The 23469-nt window shown below is 35.1% G+C and overlaps 1 protein-coding gene, 1 non-coding gene and 1 pseudogene across 2 annotated transcripts; 2 read left to right on the plus strand and 1 right to left on the minus strand.

Annotated features, from left to right (window-relative positions):
- The first annotated feature begins 499 nt into the window (after positions 1-499).
- LOC113304144 lies at positions 500-4164 on the plus strand (annotated as a pseudogene).
- Positions 4165-4429: 265 nt separating this feature from the next.
- LOC113304155 (photosynthetic NDH subunit of lumenal location 3, chloroplastic-like) lies at positions 4430-5780 on the plus strand. The gene is made up of 3 exons (XM_026553217.1): positions 4430-4826; positions 4994-5280; positions 5391-5780. The coding sequence occupies exons 1-3, from the start codon at positions 4514-4516 to the stop codon at positions 5496-5498; spliced, it is 708 nt and encodes a 235-aa protein (XP_026409002.1). The 5' UTR covers positions 4430-4513; the 3' UTR covers positions 5499-5780.
- Positions 5781-23392: 17612 nt separating this feature from the next.
- On the minus strand, positions 23393-23465 carry TRNAA-AGC. Its single transcript has one exon. It is a non-coding gene; the product is annotated as a tRNA-Ala (tRNA).
- Positions 23466-23469: the final 4 nt, after the last annotated feature.

Below are 23469 nucleotides of genomic sequence, written 5' to 3' on the forward strand. Positions count from 1 at the left end.
ACAGCCACATGAAACAAATCTACAGTACTACTACAATGGCATCAGATCAGACCATCATGTGCTGGACAAAATTTCCACGTGCCATAATCTTCTCCAAGACAAATTGGTGGTTGTCTGTTTGGTACACCAAAATGGTTTCCAACAGAAATAGTATTATTTTCTTTTTACATAGATTTGATTATGCTTCAAATAAAGGTCCTCATTATGCAATTCATTTGGGGATCTTCAAATTTCTCCATTGTTTCTGAATCTTTACTTTTCAGTGCTATTGTGTTATTCAATCAATCTTGCTCTATTACAGCTAAACAACCCAAGAAAAATGGTCAGAGAATGGCTCCAAAGAAAGGACAAAAACGGAGAAGATGACTCCCAACAAAAAAACAAACACAAGATAGTGAGTCTGGAGGGTACAGTATTACCTCTCCTCGTCTTTCATACAAATGATGTTTTTTGTTTGTTCCAAATTCATCTTCTTTCGTCGACACTGAAACGAATCTGAGGAAGTGTCTGCAAGAATTTAAACAAACCCATCATTCTAAAAGATCTAAGAAACAGTACAGAATAGGTAAAAACCATATTAGAACAAAAGAAAATCATAACAATAAGATCAATTATTTGTCAAAATAATATACACCACTCGAATCACCTTCGGGGTTAGATGTTTCTTTGGTGATCTACATGACATACAATGTTTTAAATATCATTTGCGATCAGAGAAGAAAACAAATGTCGGTTCTAATGACAAACCTAGTACGTTCAAATTTACCTGGTTGTTGGGAACACCAAATTGAATTTCGAAGATCAAATTTTTTGACGAAAAATCCTGGGGTTGATTTTTCAGATATTAATTCAAGATCCAGGCACCTGGAGCAGCAAAATGTGGCGGGTTACTGTCGCATAAATTGTTCTTCTAGTATATCAAGAACTCACGCTGTTTCATCTGAAATATCTTCCACAACACCAGAGCTTAAGGTAACAACTCTTGACAATTTTCTTGAAGATAGTAGTATGTGATACACTAAATTATGTTTAAGGTTCTTGAACAGAGAGATCATTTTGTTAGTTACTGCAAATAAAAGACATCAAGAACTTTTAACCTTTACCAGGGACTCTCTTACAGGATTCTATTTTCACATGTATCACAAATTTCAAAACCTGAATTAGCGAATCTTAATCTTCTGGGAGGAAACCCACTATAGTTACTTAAGTGTAGTAATCGAATAAAGATAAAGAATGGTTAGCTTTCTATAAAGCAGAGATACACATAACAGAAGCAAACCCATTTCATTCTCATATGAATATTGATTCTAAGAGAACTTACCTATTTATTGAGAAAATGCAGGTTGAAGAACTAGACAGTTCAAAGGAGTAGATGCTTGCAAACTATGTTCCTGTCTTTGTTATGCTACCTGTAAGTGTACTTTAAGGGTTAAACATAGTAACTTTCATAATAAGGATAAATCATTTTAGTAAGCTGATCTAGGTTTTTTGTTCTATTTTTCTGGTTCCTGGGTTTGGTGGAAATAGCTGGATGTGATTACAGGTGATAATGTTTTTGCAAATGAAAGTAAAATTGAGAAACAGTTAAAGCAATTAAGAGAAGCAGAAGTAGATGGAGTCATGGTGGATGTATGGTGGGGAATTGTAGAAGCAAAGGGTCCGAAATTGTATGACTGGGGAGCTTACAAGAGCTTATTTGAACTAGTTAAAAGATGTGGGTTAAAATTGCAGGCTATAATGTCATTCCATCGATGTGGTGGAAACGTGGGAGACAGTGTAACCATATACCTTTGCCCAAATGGATCCTTGAGATTGGAGAGTCAAACCCTGATATCTTCTATACAGAACAGTCTGGTAACAGAGACACAGAATATCTTACACTAGGTGTTGACAACCTGCCACTGTTTGGAGGAAGAACAGTTATTGAGGTTTGATAAACTAGAAATTCTTTTGTACTTTACACAGGATGAGATTAAAAAACATTTATGCTCTTCAAAGACTATAGTAAGAATCCGGCTGCAACAAAGCTGTTGATTCGAACTTAATGTGTCTCAACTATATTCCTAATTTGTCTGCATTTAATTGACCCTAAGCCTGTTTAAGGCTTTAAGATTGTGAACTTGTTCCGGCAGTGACTTAGCTTCTTAGTTTGTATCTTTTGTGCCTCCTCGGCACTTTGTTATTTATTCTGATCTTCCTTTCCAATTTTTTTTTTTTACCTAAGCCTGTTACTGTTGTTTGTTTAGATATATACTGACTACATGAAGAGCTTTAGAGAAAACATGTCGGATTTGTTGGAGGCCGAACTCTTATCAGACGTTGAAGTAGGGCTTGGTCCGGCTGGAGAACTCAGATATCCATCCTATCAAGAAAATCTGGGATGGAAGTTTCCAGGAATCGGAGAATTCCAGGTGAGACTGATCACATGATTTGACCTATTCTAAAATCTAGAGTAACAAGTATTTTGACAAGTTGAATTAACTGAAATGTAGTAGTATCGTATTTTCAAATAGATGGGAAGTTGGAGGAATACAATGACACTCCTAAAAAATAAGATGATGTTTGCAGCATAACATAGATGTTTAACACCATTCATATCACAGTAAATCCAGATTATACAGAATGGCTGACATACCTCAAAATTATGTCATTGCAGTGTTACGACAAATATCTCAAAGCAGAATTTAAGGAAGCTGCAACATTAGCTGGTCATCCTGAATGGGAATTGCCAGATGATGGGGGAAAGTATAATGATAAACCTGGAGACACAGGATTCTTCAGACCGAACGGGTCTTATCAAAATGAGAAAGGAAAGTTCTTTCTAACATGGTACTCAAACAAGTTACTAAGCCATGGTGATCAGATCCTTGATGAAGCTAATCAAGTCTTCCTTGGATGCAAAGTCAAGCTTGCTGCGAAGGTATTTGTTCAGCGGAATCCCTTAACATTCTACAATCACTAGTTATTGTGATTTACATGTATCCACCGATAAAACCATGTTATGTTTGAACAGGTTTCTGGAATTCATTGGTGGTATAAGGATGAGAGTCATGCAACTGAGCTTACTTCAGGATACTACAACTTAAATGACAGGGAAGGTTACAGACCCATAGCAAGAATCCTCTCGAGGCATTATGCAATTTTGAATTTCACTTGTCTTGAGATGAGAAACTCGGAACAAAGTAGAGATGCTAAGTGTGCACCTGCAGATCTTGTTCAGCAGGTAATATACTTGGATATCCTACAGATAAACGAAATGGCGTGATATAATGGGGTTTTAAGTCACTAGTCTATACCCCAGATCTAGGTGAATTGTGTAAATCCTTATGTTTTTTGTGTTGCCTCCTTTCTTTTCTGCAGCCGTGTGCGGCCTTATTGCAAATGTGGTTTCCACTTATTGTGTCAGTGTGTTCTATAGGTGCTTTCTGCAGGCTGGAGAGAGAATATAGAAGTTGCAGGCGAAAATGCCCTCCCAAGATACGATAAGACGGCCTATAATCAGATGCTAAAGAATGCAAGGCCAAACGGTGTTAACAGAGATGGCCAGCCGAAACTACGAATGTCTGGGATTACCTACCTTCGTTTATCAGATAAACTACTACAGCAAGAAAACTTCAAGATATTCAAAAAATTTGTGAAGAAAATGCATGTTGATCAGGTAACTCCATGAACAAGTTGTGAACTATGAAAATAGATCAATCATTTTGTTATTTTTGCTTTTGGTGGTCAGTAAGGTCAATCATTTAAGTTGGCATCTCTTTTCTTTCAGGAATTCTGTCCTGTGCCAACAAAATACTACTACCCTATAGTTCCACTTGAAAGATCTAAACCAAAAATTTCAGTCGAAGAACTACTGGAAGCAACAGAACCAGTGAAACCATTCCCATTTGATGCAGAAACTGATATGGGCATAGATGATGAAGATGGTACTGCTGGTGGCTTGGCAGATTTCTTAGGAAAGTTGATAAATAAGTTTATTTCAATATTTAAGAGGTGAACGGACAAACAAAAAAGAGATCAAATATTCAAAATAATACTGTAGTATATGTTGAAGTGAGATCTTGGCTTCTACTACGATGATGAATGTACTACAAAATCATATGAAATATGTATACTATATAAGAACATATTAATAAAGAGATTGCAACCACCATCGACTTCTAATTGAATGTAAGAGGACAAACAAACTTGGGTAAAGTAAATACTCACCAAATACAGCGACGGCACTATGTGGCTGATTCTACTGAATAATATCGAAAATCCGGGTACTCTTTAACACTGCTTCAGCACCCACTAATTTGCACAAGATCAAACAAAAATTACCTCATAGAAGCATTTTGTCAAACAGTTACTTTACAGAACCTAATCTGTAAAATAACAAATATGATAAAGACGGAAATGCCCTCAATTTGGATATCTTTGTCTGTGGTCTTCATCTCTAGCCAGTAGGCTCATGTTTCATTTACATCTCTAATCTCTTACTCTCGTAAACACACATTCATACTGTACAGCCATGGCTGGTCTATCTAATCTCAATGGAATAGTTGGTTCTGAGACTTTACTCATCAAACCCAAATTATTCAGTGGCGAAAAACTCCATAAACGAACACCCATTAATCTTCGAGTTCATTCCAATATGAAAACAGAGGAATTCCATGACCACCAAACCCAATCGGAAAAAAACTCAAACCAAACAACCACAAGAAGATTTCTTTTAGGACTAGCTGCTGCTGCCATGTCTGCACAATCTGGAATCGAAAAATCCTTGGCGGAAGATAATGGGTTTTCATATTCTGGTCCTATACCAATTCCTCCAATCTACAACAGTAAGTCTCTTTTATAACTGTTTCAGGCTTCACCAGCAATTCGCCACACTTTTTATTCGAACCTCAATAGCCGTGGCAAACTGAAAATGTTTTCATTTTAACTGTTAATAGATTTGGTGGAATGGCCATACTGTTGATAACTTGATATTGAATAATCATGTTTGTAGAAATTGCGAACGAGGAGACGGGAACTCGTTCATTCTTAAAGAAAGGAGTGTACATGGCAAATATAGGACCACAAGGAAGTGCGTTCAGGTTAAGGAAATATGCATTCGATCTACTTGCATTAGAGGATTTACTGAACAAGGATGCATGGAATTACGTGAGACAATACTTGCGTTTGAAGTCGACAACTATGTACTACGATTTCGATAAGGTTATCTCTGCAGCACCTGCTGATGAGAAGAAACCCCTTACTGATATTGCTAACAAATTGTTCGACAATTTCGAACAGGTATATAACAATTACGTATCCTCTTTTGCTTAATTTACATCTGAACTAGTCATGGTTTGAAAGTTGAAATGGCTAATTTTGGAGTATTTGACTTGCTATTCTGTTTATAGCTGTACGCTGCTGTGAAGCTCAAAAGTCTTCCTAAAACAGAAACTTGTTATCAAGATACAGCCGTTCTTCTTCAAGATATCGTGAATCGTTTCGACGCAATGGCGTAAACATTATATAAATCTACTGCAGTAGCAAATTAATAACTTTTGGGGTCCCATAACTTTTCATTGGGGTAAGCTAGAAGAAAGGGATGATCTTGCTTGAAACAGTTAGAAATCATCTTATTAATAATTTATGTTCTTATTGATTAGTTCAATGGATTAAAACAAAACAAGCTTGAGTTTTCTTCGTCACCTTACTTAGGTGATTTGTTTTTATTTTCTTCTTTTGGTAACTTTATATCATATACTTTGGGCAGTGAACATCCAAACTGAATTCTTTTTCTTTTATTTTGGGGCAGTGAACATCCAAACTGTACAAATTGAATAGAGTGAAACTAATGAGAAAGCAAATATGTATGTGGAACTAAACTACACAAATTGAATAGAGTGGAACTAATGAGAAAGTTTAAGATTTTTTACTTGGTCTCAACTATACTGAGTTGGTAGCGGTCTTTGTATAGCGGCTATAAAATTGGATTAGGTCCCGAGTTTTTTTTGCATTTGCGGTTTCCTCATTAACAAAATCTTGTTTTGTCTTTACTTTTATTTTTCGCAATTATAATTATTGTTTTAGTTAAAATTAAAAGTAAATAAATGCATTGTACGTTAATCCAACACTTAGGTTGATCCCTAGTTGTGTTCAGTTTCGAACTAAAGCTATGTACCAAATGTATACCTTATGGTTTCCTTTCTTCTTGACAGTCTTTGTCTATATTATATCACCAAGGTATCAGACTTATAGGTTGATATCGAAAATATTGTGGTGTACTTAGTACCCTCGTCATTTCTATTGGTATCAGAGCAAGCAAACACGAAAAGATCTAACAATATGTGTTTGGTGCGATCCAACCTATAAGATATGATTCAAAAGAAAGGTAAAGAAAGACCTAAAGACTCACTTGACGTATCACGAGAGTTTGGTGAATCACTCTTTGGATTTGATTTTAGCAAATATTTAGAAGGGGCTTCCACTACAAGTTCTACTTGCTCTTTTGAAAGTACGTCTGGATATTCTCGAGACGAGATTAAATTAAGCCCTATAATCAATGATTAGTGGGCCTTCCAACAGAAGATGCAACTTGGGTTGACGCAGAGGCCCGCTACCCCGATTTCAACGCCTGAGGTCAGTAGGGGGGAGGCTTTGTTACACCCAATGCAGCATTGCCCATTCAAGTAGCCCAATATCATTAGTCAAGCCCATATCATGTATGCGTATCAGCCCATTGTATTTTTTCTTTAGTATTGCTATTGGTTGCAGAATATCCTTATGGTCACGTGCTGGTCTCGTGTCTATCAGCAAGTGTTGCCCTAAAAGATTGCAGGTTAGGAATGGGCGTTGCGTCGTTTCAATGAAAAACAACTTTCCTTTTCTGTTATGTTATTTCAAAGGACTTAACAATTGGAGCTTTGAAGAGGTACTCAAGTGCTTGAACTTGAGACTCTGAAAAATCTCTTCTTGAAGATGAAAGAGCCATTGATTATATGAATATAAAAACATCGTAGCTAAATCAATTAAGCGAAGAATTCCTCTCGTGTGCAAAAGAACTTAATCTTGCACTTGAAAGAGAAGGAAAGCTTTTAAGCAATTTGAATTCTATGCAAGCAGAAAAAGATCAACTTGATCTTGCTTCCTTGAAAACAGAGATACTTTCTCTCAAGAAACTAAGAAAAAAATATTCATCAGGAAAGAGAGACTGATCTTGTAAGGATCTCAGCTACTGATAAATACAACGCCTTAAAAATCTCATCTGACCTTGAGATTAAGACTATTTCCGAACATGTCAAAAGGTAAGAAGATGAAAATCATAAACTTATGTCAAAAAGATCATTTGGTATCGTCCTCTCTGGATAAACCTAAGATCTTTCCAAAATATGATAAACTGATTGTTTCCTCAAAAAGGAAAAATGTTGACATTAAAGCACCACGGAGAAGATTTTCACCTTCAAAAGATGCTCTAGCTCCACTTGCCAATATCAAGAAAAACTACACATATCAGAGTTCCACAACATCATATGCATTTTCACAAGAACTTCTTTTATTGTGGAATTGAAGGTCATGTTCTAAGGGATGTCAACAACTATCCAACAATTCTCCTAGTTGTTCAAACTCTAAGAAAATAACATCTAATCAATGTTGTTATAATAGACCCTTCACGAATAAGTTCACTCGTAACTTTGATTCTGCCAAATCAAATGGTTCATATAGGAGAAAACCCTATCAAATAAGATTTCAAAGGGATGTATCTCACAAAACCCAATATGTCATCAACCCTAATAGTGTACGGAAGTGGGTAGTGAAGAAGGTTACGGAACCGTAAAAGAAGGAATCCCGTCAATTTCCTAGTCCTTCTCTACACAAGGTACTACCTACGTATCTTGATGATAGTTTTTTCTATGATAAGATTGGCATTTCATACAAAAGGATTAATGTATCTAAGAGAATAAATAAGTGCAAACATACTGCAACCATTTGCGAGACTAATTTGTCTAGGAATGCTACTTAGTTGCTAAGATCATACGTTGTCTCACATAATGCTCAAAAATATTTTGGTGAGATCAGTGTATATAACGTAATAGGCAAAATTTGCAAGATATATGAGAGGTATTTCCAAGGAAGGCACTTTCTTAAAATTGGTCAGAGAAAAAGTTTTGGTTCTTGTTTATTTGTCCAAAGAATATATTCTCCTTTCCAATCGGTGACCATATTTTCGGTAACTATTGTTGTCTTGTTCCAAAAGTCTTTTTAAGGGTTTTTCTTGTGTCTCCTAGAAATTTTATCCTCTTCTAAACAAGAGTTATGTATAATGATTATCATGCAAAACATTCTGCCAAGGTCTCTGAAAGGTATGCAGAAAAGATGTCATCCAACTTCTCTTTATACTCTGATTCCTCTAACCTATACGGAAATTGAGTTGGTTATTATAATAATTTCGGTCAACCCTATCCTATGATCGTATAAGAAGGAGCTTCACAAGATGACTCGCACATCTGCAGAAACGAAATTCGAAGTCATGGTGTTGAAATGTTCCCCCGAAAAATCTATTCTTGTTCAAGAACAACTTTCCAAACATTAAGAAATTCTACTAAAGAGATTAGATGAAGGATAACCGAATGTGCTAAAAGTTTAAAAATTGTACTTTGATCAAGGATCTGTTTAAGGAATTCGCAGAATTGTTCCTATTAAACGAAGAATATCTCAATACTATGAAGAGATTTGATTGAGAAATCTTAAACTATGAGTAGACTGATCAATTGTTGACTTACTTCAATATTTATGTAAAGTATATTCAATTATCAATAATATGAATGATAAAGTTTTTATTTTAAATTCGTTATATCATTCCTTTGATAGTTATAATTGCATTGCTTGATCTGAATGATTATCTCTTTTGCTTTGCTTTCGGTTTATGAGATTTAGTTTCGATTTTCACAAACCCTAATATTTCTGATCTCATAATATGATTATCTCTTATGATGTATGTGATTTTTTGATATAGCAGGTTTCAGATCTAACCTAGTGAGACTTTATCAAATAATCATAAGTAGATATTGATTAAACTCATGTGTGAAGTCACGATTATAATATTATCAATTTACGTTTCATAAGTTGTGTATTTAGTATACATATGCGTTTCAGTTTTAGCTTTTAATATTGGCATGTAATAGCTAAGACCTTGTCGACCTTTCTCTGGTAAAGGTTGTCTTGTTTGTTATTCTTTGTCTTACAGGGAATACAAACTAACATGGGGAGAAATCTATATTGAACTAGTGCTTAGACATCACTTCTTTGTGTGGTGACTGGATGTAAAAATCGAGGGAAGAATTATTCAGATAATCTTTTCTGATATAAAAACTTGATCAGTTCAGATCTTAGTTGTCATATCAAAGAGTAAGGTAATGATTTATATTTGTGTATGTTAATCGTTTTCCTGTTAAGAAAAGATGATTTAATTTCCTATTCTTGCTTTTGCTTAACGAAATGCGGTATAATTGTTATGTTTCAATTGGTTTCGGTTAAGAAAAACTGAATCAAGTTTGATTATTTATTTTTTTGCTTAATAAAAAGGAGGTTCAATTGATTTAGTCCGATTGACTCCTAATAAGAATCACTAAGTTAATTATGATCTTAGTTTAGCTTATCGAAGCAAGGTATGATTATTCAAGTTTAATCGGTTCTTTGATAAGAAAACTAGTTATCTAACCTAGTTTTGTCTTGTCTAAATGAGGTACAATTATTTATAAATAATTGGATCCTGATACGTAACTAAGTTAATTATGATCTTAGTATGACTAATCAAATCAAAGGGAATATTGCTTCGGATACTTGTTTCGTTGATAAGGTGTTAAAACAAATTAGGTAGTTTCGGTTTTAGTATTGCTTGTCTAAAATGGTATGTTAGACCTTCGTGCTTAGCTCTTACAGGTTGTATGAGTTCTTATGACCTTGTAAGATCATTTCTGTTTGCTCTTGTATTTTTTTCATTTCTTTATCATTTTTATGAATAAAATGGGGAGAAATATATGGAGTATATGGGTGATGTACAATCACTGAGAAAGGATATATGTGCTGAAAAGTATATATCTAACAAAAAAGTAAAGCATAAACTAAGGGGAAGAAACATATCATCATGATGTGTAGTATTTCATACTAGAAAAGGGTAATTAAAAATATGTCCAGATATCTACCTAGCTTTCCTTAAGGAGGAGTAAAGCTTTTGTTGTTCTAATGCGTCAACAACAACATTTATTCTTGAATATATGCAGGTTATTGCTGTTGAAACTTGAAATCAAGCGTATGAAGAATGAGTTAAGAGACTGTTATATAATCTAATATCTTTATCTTTTAATTCGTGTATTCTCCATATGTAAAGGTTGGTTGTCATATTTTAGTATAAAAATTCATAAGTCGCTTGATTAGATTACTAGAGTCAACTTCTTTAGGTTAGACTAGGAAGTCTAGAAATATTGAGACATACAAGTATTACTCTGAAGACCTGAACAATCCGAAGATGTGTCGATATCAACGAAGACATCATCCTTCCACTTGAGGTTAGTAATACATGACTTGACTTGTTTCCATTTATACATCGTTGCTTTCAAGTCGTTTTGATTGAAAACATAACATGCGAAGTTATATACATGAAACTCTAGTATTAGAGACTTGATCATCCTATTATGATCAAAGTTTAAAGGAAGAATGTATAAATAGTTGTGAATTCCTTGTATTGGCATTACAAAGTATAATGCTTATCTTTTGAACTCCGTAATTGCGACATCAACATAATCTTTGTAACTTGTTACTAGATTGTGTAGTGACCATAGGATTGATTTCATGCCTAGAAAACTATATTTAATTACATGAGTTTAAGGAAGTAGACTTACAAACTTGTTTCGTAGTTGAAAGAAATCAATATGATTGAAGGTCCGGTTTTCATTGAAGATCTATTGTTGGTCCGGTTTTCATAGAACAGATCCTAACTTATGTTGGAAGTCAAGGTAGAACCGATCCCTACCTATATTTGGAGTCAAAGGTAGAATCGATCCCTACCTTCATTGGGAGTCATGGTAGAACCGGTCTCAATATGCAAAACCGATTTCTTTAGTGTGATTTTTGAATTTGGGCTTGCAAAATTGGAAAGTTCAAGATGTCAATATAATGAGTAATTTCAACATGAGCACAAACCTTATATTTTATTGCTCAAAGACATTGTTTGTACTCAAGGTGATATCTCAAACCGAAATATTTGAGAATCTTTTTGAGATTTTTGAATGTATATGTTTTTGTTTTTACCAGCAAGCAAAAAATATCTCTGTAAAGATATAATTTTTAAGTGCTAGCTGATATTGAGTTGTCCAAGAGGGATTTCGGTTGTACATTTGGATATTGATTAGAATTAGACAAAACCGAATCTAGGCGCTTATTGCAAATCTTGAGAATATTTTCGGTTATGGAAATTCCTTGGTATCCAAACTACCTTGATCTATTAATAGTGAAGTTTGTTCTTCTTACAAACTTATCCTGCGGCAAGCACTTATTTTGTAGTCACTGTTGTAGCCTACTAATAATATTACCTGTAATACTATCTTGGAGAAGAGAGTAACCTAATTAGGCAAAATTTGTCACGTCCGTTAATTTAAAGACTTCTTTGGGATCAGGAAGCGTCTACTAGTACCGTTGGTGGAAAACTAGAATTACATTGTTATTTTGATTTTCGATTATTGATTTGATTGACTAACAGTTGTTAACTCTTGATCCCGCCTTGTTTTATTATTCTTGAGAGTCTTTTCTTCTGACATAAGGTCACTGAAATTAGATCAAGAGATTAGCGGTAGTTCAGATATGTCTTTAGATATGACATTGACTTGTGATCATCCATTGTTAACAGACTTTGTTCCGTGCATGATTGATCATAATTTGAAATCAAGGTTTATTTTGCAAGTACAGAATAAGACTATTGAACATTGAGACAAAAAGATTTTCTTATTGGTTTCGTATCTTCATGATTTGCTTCGTACAAAAACTTGATTGGTTGAGATCCAACTAGATTTTGTTTATCTTTAATAGACGATTGATTTTCTAGTAGTATTTAAATAGACAATCTATCATTTGGTGGTACTCAATATCCAAATATGATAGTTTTGTTTGACTTGATCTGGTTAACTTATTAATCCATATCTTTAAAGATCTAACCCGACAAAGGAGTTTATTGATTTAAACATAAGAGCCTTTATCAGGACTCAACCAGAATATCTATGATTAAGTAATTGAGATAAGAAGGTGGTTACCAAACAAATAAGTCCTTTGGTGTTTGGAAGACGATCGAAAGGGTTGAGTGCTTGAAGTCTTTACAACAGCTAAAACAACGTAAGATAGTGGACTTTATCTTAGGATTCAAGTGTGTTGGACAGATTGATTGTAGGCGCAGGGACACCGAGGAAATTAGGTAACTAGGGGTAGTGTACGAGGTTGGTAGTGGTCTTTGTATAGCGACTTAATTATGAGAATATTCAAAACTGGACTAGGTCCCTGGATTTTTCTGCATTTGCGGTTTCCTCATTAACAAAATATTGTTGTATCTTTACTTTTACTTTCCGCAATTATAATTAATTTTTTAGTTATAATTAAAAGTAAATACATTGTACATTAATCCAACATTTTGGTTGATCCCTATAGTTGTTTTTAGTTTCGAACTAAAACTATATACCAAATATATACCTTGTGGTTTGCAATCTTCTTGACAGTCTTTGTCTATATTAGATCGCGCAAGGTATCAGACTTGTAGGTTGATATCGAAAATATTGTGGTGTACTTGGTACCCTCGTCATTTAAATTTGCGCATGTTGGTGAATGGGCAATGGAACACAGGAAATTGAGAATTGTATATATAATTGATTTCAGTTGTGTGATAACAACTAATTTAAAGATGTTACCTTGGATTGATATTAACCGATAGAATAAAGCTAGCTGGTTGATTTTTCGTTTGTTCAAAATTTTACGAAGATAAATTTCTTCACTGATATGCTAGCTAAACTTGGTGCAGGTTTAGCTGGAGGAGGGGTTAAAATGTATAGTTCGGGGACTCATTTTTTTGGGGAAGTCTCCTTGTCAGTCATTCTTTTGATTTTGTTAAAACAACATTGTAGTTTTTGACTTCCCATAATAATAATAATATGGGGGTCTGGTTTTCTATCCTGTTTTTTTTAGTTATTTTTTGTAATCTTTGGTGTTGTTTTGGGTTTTTAATAAAATTTATTTGATTGGAGATAAAGAACATTTATAAGTAGTGATGCTTGATTCTGAATAAAATAATCACAAAGCCTTTGGTTTTTCTCTTCTTTAAAGCATCATCAAAATTTCTCATGTACGTTCTTGGTTGAACTAAGAGATTTGTTGAATTCAATTACGTTGTTAGAAGGGATTCATGGTATCCTAATATATATATGTCATTATTTAATTATTCATTTGTACTCATGAATCATATTCAGAATGGTAGAAATAATTGTCAGAAAGAATCTCAACAGAGCTTAGAAGTCTGAAAAAACAACATTTATTTCATCCTCATCTTATCCTAAATTTCTAGCATGTGCCTCATGTGAGCCACAACACTTTTAACACAAATAAGGCTTGAAAATTTGATGTTGTTGTGTTGTCATATCAGTCGATACATATTTATATTTTTTGGTGCTGATACACGATCCTTGGTTCATTTGTATCCTTAATATTAATTCGTATTTATGTAAAATCGATGTAAAATCACAAAATCAAAACAAGAGGAAAAAAAAGTTCCAACAAAAATGACTGAGAGGAGAAAAAAAAAAGAGTGACTATTGATCTAGTCTAAGATCAATTTTCACAATGAGTTTTCATTATCCATTTGATTTTAATAAGCATTTATTTATTTTTTAATAAAAGGGTTGTATTTATTCAAAAGAAATAGTGTGTTGAGTCATTACGTTTCATAATTAACGAACTGTTAGTGGTACTCTCAAGCAACAATATTGTTACAATGAGATAGGTAATATCCCATCTTATTGTGGCCAATTGTGGTCGTCGCTCTATTGACTTGGTCAAGTTTCTTTCTTAATCTTTTTTGATAGTTTTCTCTCTCTCATAAGCGTGCTTTATTTGGTGATTCTCTATTTCTTTCTTTTCCTGTTACTCTTTTCTTTTCTTTTCTTTTTGTGTTCTCTCTTTGTTTTTTCTTTCTTTTTGAAATGACGAGGAAACCAAGTACACCATAATATTTTCGATATCAACTTATATGACACACACCTTGCATGATCTAATATAGGAAAAGATTGTCAAGTATATAACAACCACAAGGCGTACACTTGGTATATAGTTACTAGTTTGGAATCGAACTAAACTATAGAGATCAACCCAAGTGTTTGATTTACGTACAAGTGCATTTACATTATTATGACTAAAAAAATATTTATGATGCGAAAATTAAAGTAAAAGCACACAACAAGATTTTGTTAACGAGAACACCGCAAATGCAGAAAAACCCCAGGACCTAGTCCAGTTGTGAATATTCTCGGCATTAAGCCGCTATATAAAGACCACTACCAACTTCGTATAGTTGAGACCAAGTAAACTAACTCCAAGTTACTTAGTTCCATCAGTATCCCGGCGCCTACTACCAATCTGGTCAATGCATGTGAATCCTAAAATAGAGTCCACTATCTTAAGTCACTTCACCGCTTGTGAAGACTTCAAGCACTCAACTACTTTGGATCGTGTTCCGAAACAGTAAAGGACTAATCTATACTCGGTAACTTCTATAAATCTCAAGGACTAAATTAGAGATATTTTGTTGAGTTGACAAAATCTCTTCCGTTTAAATAATATAAAATCTTTTGTTCGGTTTAGATCAATCAAGATCTAGTTATCGAGATAATCAGATCTAAGTTCATAACCTATCCGATTCAGATCCTTAAGAAGACCACCAAATGATAGATCGTCGATCTACCCGACTATCTATAAGATGTCTATGGGTATAAACAAAGCTATGACGGATCCCAACCAATCAAGAGTGTGCTCAAAGTAAATCACAAAGATCATAAACCAATAAGAAATCTTCTTATCTTCAAATATACAGTCTTCAACATACCTGCACAAACAACTTGATTCCCTTGTAATCGATCACGCACTGAACGGAGTCTGTTAACAATTGATGATTACAAGCATATGGTCAGACCTAAAGAAAGATCTGAACTTTGTCAATCCTTGATCTAGTTTGAGTGACCTTATGTCATAAGATAAGAATCTCAAGAATAATCAAACTAGGTGCAATCAAAACCCATGTTTGAATCAAAATTGAGGTATTGATGCAAGTTCTTCCCTTGTGAATCAGTTCAACCACCTTTAGTTAATCAAATCAATAATCAAAAACTAAAATAAGAATACAATTCTAGTTTTCCACCAAAAGTACTATCTGGAGCTTCTTGATCCCACATAACTTTAAACTAGCGGATGTAATTAAGAGATCTCACCTAATTAGGTTATTCTCCTCTCCAGAATACTATTACAAGTAATATTATTAGTCAGCTACTACTCTGACTACAAAATGAAGTACGAGTGCCAGGAACAAACTTCACTATTTTTGGACCAAGGTAGATTAGACACCAAGGAATTTGCGTAACCGAAAATATCAAAAGATATGCAATAAAAATCAACTTTCGGTTTTGTCTAATTCCAGCTAATATCCAACTAATATACCGAAATACCTCATAGATGACAACTCAATATTAGCTAGGATACAAGTATACTATACTAATATATCTTCCAAAGGTATGTTTTACTTACTGGGGAAATAAAACATATAAATTCGAAACCCCTAACTAAAAGATTCTCAAATATTTTGGTTTGGGATCTCACGTTGAGTATCAAGGAATATCTTTGAACAATGAAAGATAAGATTTTAGCATGTGTTCAAATTACATTTATGTCGACATCTTGAACTTTCCTAAATAACAAATCATATCCTGATATTCACACAAACCCTAAAGTGTATATGAAAACCGAAAATAAGACTTTCTATTGGGATCAGTCCTGTAAGAGATCCCTAATAGGGATCGGTCCTGCTAAAGATTCCCAAGGCAGGGATCGATCCTGTTAAAGATCCCCAATAGGAATCATACCACCAATCACATTGATTCCTTTCAACTATGAAATCAACCTAAAGTTCATTACACAATCTAGTAGCAAATTACAAGGATAGTGTGTGTTGTAATTAAGAAGTTCAAAAGATAGATATAATTTGTAATTCAATACACCAAAGTTGTGATACAACTTGTATATTCTTCCTTAACACTTTGGTCATAATAAAATGATCAAGTCTCTAATACTAGAGGTTCATATATATAACTTCGCATGTTATGTTTCAATATAAACGACTTGAAAGCAACGTACATAGAAATGGAAACAAGTCAAGTCTTTTGTTACTAACATCGAACAGAAGGATGATATGTTCGTTGATTCCGATACGTGTTCAGGTTCTTCAGAGGAACACGAGTTTGTCCAACATTTCTAGACTTCCTAGTCCAACCTAACGAAGTTGACTCTAATAATGTAATGAAGCGACCTTGAGTTTTGGAAATAAAGTATGACAACCAACTTGACATACCAACGCTTGGATGGTTCGACCCGACAATGCTCTAACACTTTAGTTTCCCTTTCTCTGCTTTTATTTTGTTATATTATTATGGCTCCATTTTCAAAAAACTCAACTGATTTTGGAAAAAATACTACACAAATCGAATAATCTATTAGAATAACCACAACCCATGTCTACGAAGACATTAATGATACTTTGGAAGTGATAAAGGATGCTTATAAATGCATTATTTTCAAGTTTAATTCTGGCAAAGAATAAAATATAAATATTGTAAATAAAGTCATATTAAAATCTTGGGCACCTTATGGCTCTATCAACATCACAGATCCTGGGAGTGGTCATAACAATGCTAGATTTTGATTTGGAAGTTGTTTTTAAGGAACTCCTTGGTTAGTTAAAGAAGATCAGATGCTTATCGAGAGGTGATAAGAAGAACTGCTAATAAAGGAATACGATTTCAGATTTGTGTATTTTTAGATTCATGAATATGAACTACCTACGAATTTGATGAACCCCATCAAAGTTTTTAATATGCTTATGAATATAAGGTCACCAGATCCTCTTAATTGTCAGTCAGCGGCTAGATGGAGAAAGTATGCTAGGGCTTGGATTCAACTGAATATCATAAAACCTCTCTCTAAGGATATGATTTTTACTCTCAAATCAACAAAAACATATTAAAATATTCTTCCGGTCTGAGAAATTTCCTTGACTGTGCTTTTATTGTGGATACCATGGTTATATCATGATGCCCTCATATGTCAAGTACTCTTGAGTAAACCCAGAATTTAACTCATCAAGAAGAATTTGCAGTAATAATGATGATAAATATTTTATTAGATATTTTGAAGAGATTCTGAAATGATGACGGTACCAAGTATACCATAATATTTTAGATATATATCAACCTATTCAAGACACGCCTTGCGTGACAGAGACTGTCAAGATGATAGAAACCACAGGATGTCCACTTGGTATACAATACAAGTTCTAACCGAACCAACTATCAGATCAGACCAACTGTGTGGTTAACGTACAAGTGTATTTACAAATCACACAATATAAAATTTTGTTAATTAGGAAACCGCCAATGCAGAAAAACCCGGGACCAAGTCCAATTTTGAATACTCTCAGAATTAAGTCGATATACAAATATTAATACCAACTTCGTATAGTTAAGACCAAGTAAACTAACTCCAAGTTACCTAGTTCCTTCAGTATCCTTGCGCCTACTACCAACGCACGTGAATCCTAAGATAAATTGCACTATCTTAAGTTGTCTCAGTCGTTGTGAATACTTCTAGCACTTAAATCCTTTGAATCGTATTCCGAAACAATAAATGGCTAAACTGTACTCGATAACCTTTCTATCAATTTCAAAAATTAAATCAAAGATTTATGTTGAGTTGTACAAAGGATCTTCCGTTTAATCAATATAAACTCTTTTGTATCGGTTTGATCAACCAAGATTTAAATTATCGAGATAATCAAATCTTAGTCCACAACCTATCAGATTCGAGTCCTGAAGAGAATCACCAAATGATAGATTATCAACAAGTTATGGAAGTCTACCAAAGATAAACTAACTTGTTGGATCCCCAACCAATCAAGTGTGCACGATGTGTAGTCACAAAGATCAAAAACCAATAAGAAATCTTCTTGTCTTCAAATCTTCGGTCTTCATTATATCTGCACAAATAACTTGATTCCTTTATGATCAATCAAGCACAAAACGAAGTCTGTTAACAATGGATAATCACAAGCCTATCTTCAGATCTAAAAAAAAATCTGAACTTTGTCGTTCCTTGATCTAGTTCGAGTTAACAAGGTAAAGAATAGATATGAATGTTCTCCCTTGGATACTTGGGAGAGAAAACAACATCTCCATTTATATTGCACAGTTATAGGAAGAGAATGAATATACAATCTCGTAAATACAGAATATACACAAACTGGGACATACGAAAATCTTCAGTAATGATCGTATAATCTTGTTTCCTATCCTGAACTATATTTCCTTATGTGGTCGGATACTTGCAGCTGTACATGATGTCGACACAATATCCTTGACAGTTGTTGATGTCGACATTGTATCCTTGACACGGCCCCTCAAGCGAATGTCTGTGCTAACAATATTGAGCTTCGATCGCAACAATGTAAATCAAGGAGTAGAAAGACCTTTCGTAAGTATGTCTGCAATTTGATCTTGAGACGAGATGATTCTCACGATGAGCTCTTTCTTGGAAACCATGTCTCTAACAAAGTGGAAATCAATCTCAACATGACGACTGCGAGTATGAAACACCGGATTGACAGTCAAGTAGGTAGCGTCTATGTTGTCGCACCATAGCGTGGGAGGAGAAACCAAAAGAATGTTGAGTTCACGAAACAATGAATGAAGCCAAACTACTTCTGCTGATGCACTTGCAATGGCGCGATACTCGGACTTTGTACTTGATTGAGAAGTAGTTGGCTGTTTCTTCGAACTCCAAGAAATAATGTTATTCCCGTAGTAAATAACGTAACCTCCAGTCGACTTTCGATCATCTAAAGAACCTCCCCAATCGACATCTGTGAAAATTGAGAGCATGGGTGGAGAACTATGATAAAATTATAATCCATAATTCAGTGTATGTTTAAGATAGCGAAGTATCCTTTTGACTAGAGCCCAATGTTCCGTCGTTGGGCTATGCATAAACTGACATGCCTTATTAACCAATAAGTCGTCCACATACACTAGTAGATATACCACAATATTTCCCTCATTATAAATAAATAAGGAGGGATCAGTTTTTGATCCTCAAAAACCAATTTTGAGTAAAAATTGAGTCAGTCGAGTATACCACGCCCGCGGAGACTGCTTTAGCCCATATATGGATTTTCTTAGCTTACACACATGCATAGAATGAGAGGAATCAATGAATCCTGGTGGCTGATTCATATAGACTTCATCTTCGAGAACTCCATTAAGAAACACATTATTAACATCAAGTTGTCTAATAACCCATTTACGAGAGACAACAAGTGCAATAATAGTTCGTAAAGTTGTAAACTTCACCACTGGACTGAAATTAGTAGTATAATCAATCCCGTATTATTAAACCCCTTTGCAATGAGCCTGGATTTGTAACGAGCAATGGTACCATCGGCATTACGTTTTATCGTGAAAACCCAATTATTACCAAGCACATTCATAGAAGGAAGTCATGGTACTAGAGTCCAGGTGCCTTGTTGAAGTAAGGCATTAAGCTCTATTATCATATCCTGACGCCAATATGGATATTTAAAAGCTTGGGAAGCACAAGTGGGAATAAAATCATCTTGCTGGACATTGTTAGTGAGAACCAATGCATAACGACTATTCTTCTTGGATATTCCCGATTTAGACCGAGTGTGCATACCTTGAGTGATATTGGTTTTATTGGGTGCTTAGGTACTTGCAGGTATAACCGGATCAGTGGTAATATTTTGTATAGGATCTGGCTGTGACTGTGGTATCACAGTAGTTGAAGGCGAATCGGGAGGGGGTAGTGCAGCAGCTAGTGATGGTGTTGCAGCGACTGTCAGAGCTTCTACATCAGGTAAAGTCTGTGGAGCAGAAACTGGTACCACCAAGGAGGGCAGTTATACTGGTTCAACTATGACAGGTGCAGGCGGAGAAGTGAGTAATCCTGCAAAAGGGAATAAAGATTCATCAAACACCACGTGTCGAGAAATAAACATGCGTCTCTGAGTTGGTTCATAGCATTTGTATCCATGGTACCATGAACTGTATCCCATGAAAATATACCTAATGGATCGATAATTGATCTTGTGTTTGTTGTAAGGCCGTAAGTATGGGTAGCAGGCACATCTGAAGACCTTAAGAAACGGATAATCCGGACTCTTTAGAAAGATAACTTCAAACGGTGATGAATTTTGAAGTAAAGGATTGGGCAACCTATTTATTAAATAAACAACAACTTCAAAGGCATGATCCCAGAAATGAGTAGGAACTTTGGCATGAGCCATTAGTGTAAGACCAGTATCCACAACATATCGATGCTTTCTTTCAACAGCACCGTTCGTATGAGGACACGAAACTCTATGATTAATCCCAAACCGAGCAAAATAGGGTTCCAATTTTTGAAATTCTCATCCCCAATCAGACTGTACTGCCTTGATTTTGCGAGAAAACATATTTTCAACCATGGCTTTGAACTTTTCAAAAATTCCAAACACATCTGACTTGAAAGTAATTGCATAAATCCATGAATACTTAGAATAATCATCCATGAATAAAACATAATACTTTGAACCAGAAGTTGAAACAGTAGGTGAAGGTCCCCACACATCAGTAAAAATTAAATCTAGAGGAGATTGAGAGATGGTGTTAGTCATACGTAATGTTTGACGATGACTTTTACCCAACTGACAAGCTTCACAGAACTTATGGTTCTTACCGTTACTCACAGGTAACTTATTCTTATTTAAAACTAATTTGTAGGCTGGATGCCCCAACCGATGATGCCACCCTTCTGGAGTCGTCTTCTCTCAAATTCCTATAAACACCTTCCTGGACTGATTAGATGATTTTGGTGATGGAAGGTGATACAGGTCATCTTTAGTCTTGCCTGCTAGTAGAACTTTCCCCGACGTACGTTCCTTTATAAAGAAAATATCAGGATGAAACTAAAAATAAGCATCAGTATCTCGAGTAAACTGTTGCGCTGATAATAAATTCTTCTTTAAGTTGGGAACATGCAGGATATTATTTAGTTTAAAAGAATAAGACGATGTATCAAATGAAGAAGATCCAGTATGAGTAATCGGCAAACCTATTCCATTACCAACAGTTACAACATCGTTCCCATTATATTCAGCTCGGTTTTGAATGTTCCTCAAGTCATGAGTAACATGGTGTGTCGCACCCGAATCAGGGTACCAAGATGGATCATCATAATTATAGCTCGGAAAATGAGCAACAACATTAGCTGCAACTTGATCAGGTTGATAACCTTCAGTGAACCGATTGTAACAACGGATAGCACTATGTCCAGATCTATTACAAATCTGACATACAGGAGCAGATGAGTTTGGAGGACGATATCCAACATGATTATAGCCATAATTATAACCACCACCACGGCCGCGTCCACGACCACGAGCATTATTACCTCCGCCACGATTAGGAGTTGGTTGTTTGTTGCGATTCTGAGCATGAGCAGCGGAAAATGTTTGCCTCTGAGTATTGTTAACAACAGGAGAAGCTATTTCAGCAACATGTTGATCTGCTAAACGAATTTCATGGCTAAGCAAGTATCCTTGTAAGTCAGCAAATAAAACCGGCTGAGCACGTGTGGTCATAGCCGTAACAAATGGACCATATTCGGGACCAAGTTCATTGAGAACATACAACACAAGTTGTGAATCAGATATTGGCTAAGAAATAACAGCTAAACTATCAGCATAAAATTTCATTTTTGTAAGATAATCAAGGATATTCAAGGCTCCTTTCTTGGTGTTCACCAACTGCAACTGGAGTTGCATTACACGAGCCCGAGAGGTTGAAGCGAAAATCCTTTCCAGTCTTTCCCACGCCTGTCGAGAGGTCGTTACTCCAATCATCTGAGTGTGCACACTATGTGACAGGGAAAAGAGGATACCACTAAGTAGCAATTGGTCCTTTTATTGCCAGGTTAAGAAAGCTGGATTTGGGGTTTGGATGGTCTCTGTTGAATCTGGTACTGGTGTTGTAATAGTTGCAGGTGGACAGGGAAGAGTTCCATCGAGATAACCCGTGTAGTCATGACCACGAACAAAAGCCATCATCTGTGACTTCCACAACAGGTGGTTGGTATCATCCAACTTGAGGGTTAAAACATGATTGAAGTTGAAAGAGGATGAAGCCATTTGACTATTGAATTTAAAAGAGAAAATAAAAGGCAAACAGATGTGATCCCAAGATTGATAACCCTAAGCTATCTCGATACCATAACAAGGTAAAGAAACAGATATGAATGTTCTCCCTTGGATACTTGGGAGAGAAAACAACATCTCTATTTATATTGCACAGTTACAGGAAGAGAATGAATATACAATCTCATAAATACATAATATACACAAACTGGGAAATATGAAAATCTCCAGTAATGATCGTATAATCTTGTTTCCTATCCTGAACTATATTTCCTTATGTGGTCGGATACTTGCAGTTGTACATGATGTCGACACAATATCCTTGACAGTTGTTGATGTCGACATCGTATCATTGACACGAGTGACCTTATATCAGAAGAGAAGGATCACGGAATAAACTAACTACGGGCAATCAAAGTTCAACTACCATTACTCAATCTAATCAAAAACTAAAATAACAATACGGTTCCAGTTTCTCACCAAAGGTACTTCTAAACGCTTCTTGATCCCACAACAAAGTCTTTAAAAAACGAACGTAAGAGATTTCGCCTAATTAGATTACTTTCGTCTCCAAGTGAATATTAACAATAACACTACCAATCGGGTATCACAATGACTTTCATCTTCCTATTGAAGCTAGTCCCGTGGTGCTCTTATTGCAATTGAGCTTGCTATCAATAGTGGTTTTAAACATATTATCATTGAAGGACTATGATTACCCATCTGAAATTCAAAAATTCTACATTCGCTTGGTGCATTACGATTACATCACAAAGATTAGCGGTGATCTAACCAATTTCAATCTGGTCGATTTTAGTTTAATTAAAAAGGAAATCAATGGCCTTCCGTTGCTACTTTTGTTAGTGCAAACCAACACAAAAGTGGAGATGCGGGGTATCGATCCCCGTACCTCTCGCATGCTAAGCGAGCGCTCTACCATCTGAGCTACATCCCCAAGA

Source organism: Papaver somniferum, chromosome 1 (assembly GCF_003573695.1).
Source record: "Papaver somniferum cultivar HN1 chromosome 1, ASM357369v1, whole genome shotgun sequence".
Lineage (NCBI taxonomy): Eukaryota > Viridiplantae > Streptophyta > Magnoliopsida > Ranunculales > Papaveraceae > Papaver > Papaver somniferum.